The 6,869-nt window shown below is 35.6% G+C and overlaps 1 protein-coding gene across 4 annotated transcripts; it reads left to right on the top strand.

Annotated features, from left to right (window-relative positions):
• Window positions 1–2,188: 2,188 nt before the first annotated feature.
• On the top strand, window positions 2,189–6,284 carry LOC106306983 (protein NLP2-like). Of its 4 annotated transcripts, none has more exons than XM_013743800.1 (5): window positions 2,189–2,211; window positions 2,954–3,974; window positions 4,061–4,108; window positions 4,188–5,151; window positions 5,239–6,284. In XM_013743800.1, exons 2-5 carry the CDS (start codon window positions 3,099–3,101, stop codon window positions 6,060–6,062), a joined length of 2,712 nt encoding a protein of 903 aa, XP_013599254.1. In that variant the 5' UTR covers window positions 2,189–2,211; window positions 2,954–3,098; the 3' UTR covers window positions 6,063–6,284. The 4 variants fall into 4 exon arrangements, with proteins under 4 accessions (XP_013599254.1, XP_013599255.1, XP_013599251.1 ...); XM_013743801.1 differs by lacking the exon at window positions 2,189–2,211 and adding an exon at window positions 2,269–2,532 and having other exon boundaries at window positions 4,197–5,151; XM_013743797.1 differs by lacking the exon at window positions 2,189–2,211 and adding an exon at window positions 2,269–2,532.
• Window positions 6,285–6,869: the final 585 nt, after the last annotated feature.

Genomic DNA, 6,869 nt, shown 5'->3' with positions numbered 1-6,869 from the left:
TTATTAAGTCAGGTTTTGGATGCGGCGAGTCGGGGATCAGACGATGAGGAAGGGACCATGGCTCATCAGATCACTGAGAGCCGTTTGATCCTGACGTTTTGGAACAAAGTGGCTTAACTTAACCCATCTTTCTCCACTCCCAAAGCCTGGCCCTTTGGAGATTATCTTATAATAATAGACTCTCATCATTCTCTAATGTGTGATTTTCAAATTAATAAATTGAGAAGAACATGTGTATAAGACCGGATTGGATGATGGATTTGCCGTATAGTTGGACTTGGGTCGACATATTTCCTAATATTGAACTTCTCAAAGTACATCTTGAAGTCGCAGGGAGAACGTAGATGTACATTATACCCAAAGCGTATACCAACATTGTTGATTTATTAGAGTTTTTTTTTTAAACTTTGATTTACTAGAGTTCTGCAATTAATCTAGACACGCATTAGAAATCAAAATCTAAAATTTAGAAAAACGAATGACTCCAAAAAAATCATCAAATTACACATAACGTACTATTTACAATTAAAACATATTCAGAATAGAGATTGATTTGTTATCACAAGTTGCATAGAAAGTAAAAACATCTTTTTAGAGAAGCTACTTTGTTGTCAAATGATCAAAAATGGTTTTTATTCATATATAGAATTTTGTGTTTGATTACTAACTAAATACACAATATTTCTAATGATTTCTTGGTCACACTTTTTTTTTGGGACAAATATTTCTTGGTCACACTATTACACTAAATAGAGTTAGCTCCTTCGTTAATTATGATAAGGATTAAAAGTGAAGACCCATTTCATTATTTTGCAATGAAACATATGATCTCTCTTTCATCTCGACAAATACATTTCAGATCTAACTTCTAACATAGGAGGCAATTATGTGGTTTAACTGACCCGGTAAAAAATTTCACTTCCACTGTAATAATTTGGTATTTTCATATTGTGTTCTGTCTTTCTTGGATCCATATCTGTATATTAATTCTAAATTTTGCACGTCTCGTATAGTCATTTTATTTCATGTAAAAATGTGTACTATTCTCTAAGAACTTTTTTAATTTCTTAACAACAATACTACCTAAGCCTTTTTTCAAAAAAAAAAAAAAACAACAATACTACCTGGTTATTGAACTTCAATAACTCAAGTAATTCCTAAATGATTACACTTTATAGTTATCATGAAAGATGAAACGTACGTATTATTGTAAAAAAGAAAAGAAAAAAGAGGGTTTTACCAAAAAATAAAACAAAAGAGGTTAGTCAATAATTAACCAGTGTGAACTTTTATCATTGAAAACAATTCAAATCAGCTAGTGAACGAATAATTGTATAATTCAAAAACTATTTCATTATCTTCCATGAATCGAACTCACATGGATGCCATTTGAAACTTGAAAGCATTGAAATAACTTTCAGAAAGCATTAAAGCTTACAAATTCAATGAATATAAATAACTTTGTTTAACCTTTTTGTACTGAAAGCAATACAAAATTCAATCTTATAGAAGAAGAGAATGATCACTATTGGATAGTTATTTTAATCTGCACCCTTCAATAAATCTTTGTGTATTCATATAAATGACATTCAGAGAGATTTAATCATTGTTTATGCAAAGTGGCATTTTTATAACCATTGTTTAGGCAAAGTGGCATTTTAAGAAAACTTCAAACTATTAACAAACAAATAAAAAAAATTAAAACTAGGGCTGAGGTCACAAAAGGATTATTGTTTTAATGAGAAGTTAAACAAAGAATCTTGAAGGTCAAATAATTAATGTAACCTGTTAAACATGACAGACATTGTCTTCTGCAAGAATCTTTCTTCCTCTTTCATTGATAGAAATCACAGTTTAACCAACGAAACAGAACAAAGTACATACCTGCTTACGTAATCATAAATATTTATATTTAATTAATACTATATATTAAAACAAGAGATCACCAGCTACATAATTAAGAGAGAACAAACATCTCAGCTCTTTAAAAACCTCAACATCAACTTCCTTTCCTCTTCTCTATCTCTATTATCATCTTTTTGCAGAAGAAAACAGAGAAACAAAAGATCTTTATTTCTTCTTTTTAACTGCAGGTGGGTTTTTTTCTTTTTAAATTTAAGTGTGGAAATCTAAGAACAGTAGATAGATCTTATTGGCTAGTATAAAACGGGTCCACTTTGTTCTTGGGGAAAGATTCTGCACGCCCACATGGTAAGATTAAAATAGACTAGCATTACCCTTCATCACCTACTTGTGTCCAGAAAGAAGTGGTGATGATAATAGATCATCAACTTGAGCAAAAGACTTTTTCACAGCTTTTTTTTTTGGTTTTTTCTCAGAATCTTTCTATCAGTTATGTGCTTGTGTACCAATAAAAATAGACCAAACAAACCTCTTTCTAACCGAAAACAGAGCAAAATCTTTTGTTTTCTGTCAGCTTATTTACTTGTTCTGAGTGTTTGAAACCCAAAGTCAATTATTCTCTTTATTTCCTGAAAATTCTATCAACTTGCTCAATGAATCTTGACAAAAGTAAGTAATCTATTTTGTTCTTTGGAAACTGATGTCATAGAGCATCAGGTTCTTAATTTATGAATCTCATTATTTTTTTTTCCTTTCATCTTCTTCTGTGTTGCATTTATTTTCTGCTGGAAATTTCTTTGCATTTACTTTAAAAGTCTCAATAATTGCCCCTCTTGGAGTTTCCATGTCCATTGGTGTTATTGGAGTACAATGTTTTCAAGTCAACTCTCTGTAGCTTATATATATATATATATATATATATATATATATATTTATAGCCTCTCTATGATCTCACAACCTCTCTTAAACTCTATTATATACATGTTGAAATGCACCTTTGATCTTACAGTTGACAAATACTGAGTTATGCTCTTCTCTTCTCTTGTTATTTTTGTGGTTTTGATCATGTTTCTGCAACCTTTGTTTGCAGATAGTTTATATAGACACCAAGGAAAGGAACCATAACTCAAAGACACTTGTTCTCACCATTTCATGAAGAACAAGTCCATGAAAATTTGAGATTTTTGTTAAGCTTCTGGTGGATGCAAGATTGAGTTAAAAAAAAGGATTCTTATATGGAAGGTGGTAGTAGTGGTGGACATGGCAGTTTCTTACCCAATTCTAGCTTTGGTGCATTCTCTGAGACGGCTACAAATATGGACTTCATGGACGAACTCTTCTTTGATGGATGTTGGCTTGAGACAACAGATGGTAAGAGCTTGAAGCAGACAACACCCACCAACATGAATGACAACAACAACAACAACAACAACTCTTTCCTTTATGAGACAGAGAGAAAGTTTCCTCAAATAACACCAGGTTCTCTCAAGATAGAAGATCTCACAAATCGACCGATGAATCAAGTACCATCTTACCAGTTTACAGCTATGAGTTCTACACAAGCAGATAAGTCTCTCCTTGAAGAAACTGAGAGAGGTAAAAGATGGTGGATAGCTCCAAGAACAAGGCAAGGCCCTTCTTCATCAGTGAAAGAAAGACTAGTACAAGCTATCAAGGGTCTTAACGAGGCGGTTCAGGATAAAGACTCCCTTATTCAGATATGGGTGCCAATCCAACAAGAAGGCAAGAACTTCCTCACCACTTTGGAGCAGCCACACTCCTTCAACCCAAAACACTTGAGTCTTAAAAGATACAGAGATGCCTCAGTGGCATATAACTTCCTGGCTGATGAGGATTCCAAGGAGTCAGTAGGTCTCCCTGGCCGTGTGTTCCTTGGGAAGTTACCTGAGTGGACACCTGATGTTCGGTTCTTCAGAAGTGAAGAGTATCCACGCATCAAAGAAGCTCAGAAGTGTGATGTTAGAGGATCATTAGCCCTTCCTGTGTTTGAAAGAGGTAGTGGGATTTGTCTAGGAGTTGTTGAGATTGTCAGAACAACTCAAAAGATGAATTACAAGCCAGAGCTTGACAATATCTGTAAAGCCCTAGAGGTTCTCTCTCTGTCCCTTGGATCACAAGTTTTGTTTGAGTACTGTATAAACCTAAAGAGGTTGCTGTATTTTATTTTATTTTGTAGGCTGTTAATCTAAGAAGTTCAGAAAACTTGAAATCTCCAAGCAGTGAGGTGTGTCAAAATGTTATCATCTTAAACTAAACCAAATAATTTGATTAAAACACACATAAACAATGCACTTTGCTTTCAGTTTCTCCAGGTTTATAATCAGTTCTACCATGCAGCATTACCTGAGGTATCAAACTTTTTGGCATCAGTCTGCAGATCATATGATCTGCCTCTGGCTTTAACATGGGCACCGTGTGCTAGGCAAGAAGGCAGAGGTGGATCCAGACACTCTGATGAGAACTTCTCTGAGTGTGTTTCAACTGTAGATTCAGCTTGCTTTGTCCTTGACCAACAGAGTTATCATGTCCAAGTGGCGTGCTCTGAGCACCATCTTCTTCAAGGGGAAGGCATTGTGGGAAAAGCATTTAAACGAACCAAACTGTTCTTTGTCCCTGAAGTTACCACTTTTAGCAAGACCAACTACTCTCTTGCGCACCACGCTAAGATCTCTGGTCTGCATGCCGCTTTAGCTGTCCCTTTGAAAAACAAATTCAACGGTTCTGTTGAGTTTGTGTTGGAGTTTTTCTTTCCAAAAACTTGCCTTGACACCGAAGCGCAACAAGAAATGCTCAAGTCACTGTCTGTGACACTGCAGAATGATTTCAGGAGCTTGAATCTTGTCATTGATAAAGAGCTAGAGCTTGAAGTGGTGTTTCCTGTAAGAGAGGAGCTACTTTTCTCAGAGAAACCTTTGCCTCTTGAACCTTTGTCTTTGGAAGAGATCTCTCAAGAAGATTCCTCATGGATCTCTCACATGATAAAAGCTAATGAGAAGGGTAAAGGTGTGTCCCTTTCATGGGAGTACCAGAAAGAAGAGCCAAAAGAAGAGTTCATGCTGACATCTGGTTGGGACAACAACAATCAGATTTGCCTTGGCCGTGGCCACAGTAGCTTTGATTCAGCTTCCTTTGGTGTGGGACAACCATTGTTAGGAAGTAGAAGACAAGGTGAAAAGAGAAGAACAAAAACAGAAAAGACAATCGGTTTAGAAGTTCTTAGACAGTACTTTGCTGGAAGCCTCAAAGATGCAGCCAAGAACATTGGTGGTAAGATAAACTTCATGTTATTTAATTATTTCTATTTTCATAAATTTCTCAGACAGTGATGAGATTTTCATTCTTATGTTGTTTCAGTTTGTCCAACAACATTGAAAAGAATATGTAGGCAACATGGGATAACAAGATGGCCTTCAAGGAAGATCAAGAAAGTGGGACATTCTTTAAAGAAACTCCAACTTGTTATAGACTCTGTTCAAGGTGTTCAAGGCTCTATCCAACTTGATTCATTCTACACAAGTTTCCCAGAGTTAAGCTCCCAGAATGTAACTGGTACTGGTACTGGTACTGGTACTTACTTCAAGAATGCTCAAACCGAGAACGGTGTTTCAGCTCAGGGGATTGCTTCAAAGTCACCACCATCATCTTCTTGTAGCCACAGCTCTGGTTCAAGCACATGCTGCTCAACTGAAGCTAACAATACTGCTAATACCTTAACCACTCTGATGGCTGAAAATGCTGGAGAAATCTTGAAGAGAGCTCGCAGCGAGGTAAAACTTCACACCATGGAGGAAACAAAGCCTATCTCTAGAACACTGAGCCACAAAACATTCAGTCAGCATCCTCTTAGCTCGAAAGCTGGAGGCGCCTCTAAAGTGAAAGCCACGTTCGGTGAGGCCAAAGTACGGTTTACTTTGCTCCCAACATGGGGCTTCAGAGAGTTGCGTCACGAGATTGCTAGTCGTTTTAACATAGATAATAATAATATTGAAACCTTTGATCTTAAGTACTTGGATGATGACAAGGAGTGGGTTCTTCTGACGTGTGAAGCGGATTTGGAGGAGTGTATAGACATTTATAGATCATCACAGAGCCGCACTATCAAGATCAGCGTTCATCAAGCTTCTCAAGTCAAGCTGAGAGGCTCTTTTGGTAGTACTGGTCCTGGTCCTTCGTTATAAGCCAAATGGAAAGGTTGCTACGTGAAAGGGCAAGGAGATTCTTCTACTAATTTAATAGTGTGTTAGAAACAAAATGTTACTTACCATTTTATAGACTTAGAGGTTGTATACATATTCTCAATGCCTTTGATCATACCATTATGCAAGCAGTAGTAGTGGACTCAGCAATGGTTTTCTGCATTGGCTTAGTATATTTTTTTTGTATAATAAGGCGATTGCATACCAGGAACATGCTTATATGTATTTTACCTATGTACATCATTTGTCACTTGGATTCAACTAAGCTCTGCTAGTATGTTGTATTGAAATGTTTTATGCATCTACACATGAAAACATTAGTCATGCAGTTTTCCTCTTTCTTTCCTCGATAAATGTTTTTCTTACAAAACTTTCCTCGATAAATGTTGCATGCAACTTGTAGCCAAACCAGAACTAAAAAAGTATTCAAGCATTTCTTTGTTTTTCTTCCAGACGAGATCTTTCTTTTTATAATAGAATTTACAGTTACATATCTTTAAATAGGTCTAACTTGTTTGCAAAATCTCATCTAAAAATCTAGATGAAACATTTACTTACGTCTCTCTTCATTGGTTTTACCTTTTAAGATTTTTAGTCCAGTTTCGGTCCATGTAGTCTGAATCTTAATATTACTCATGTTTTATTGATGACATGGTTTTTTTAATGTGTGTGGTTCTTTTTATTACATTTAAAATTTATCTACAATGTGAAAACATCCTATATTTCACATAAAAGCTTGGACGATCATTAACTCGATTAACTCGATGTATAAATTAAAATCGAGTTGAA

Source organism: Brassica oleracea, chromosome C7 (assembly GCF_000695525.1).
Source record: "Brassica oleracea var. oleracea cultivar TO1000 chromosome C7, BOL, whole genome shotgun sequence".
NCBI classification, from domain to species: domain Eukaryota; kingdom Viridiplantae; phylum Streptophyta; class Magnoliopsida; order Brassicales; family Brassicaceae; genus Brassica; species Brassica oleracea.
Note: the sequence above shows the minus strand (reverse complement) of the source record. Positions and strands in the feature narration are given on the sequence as shown.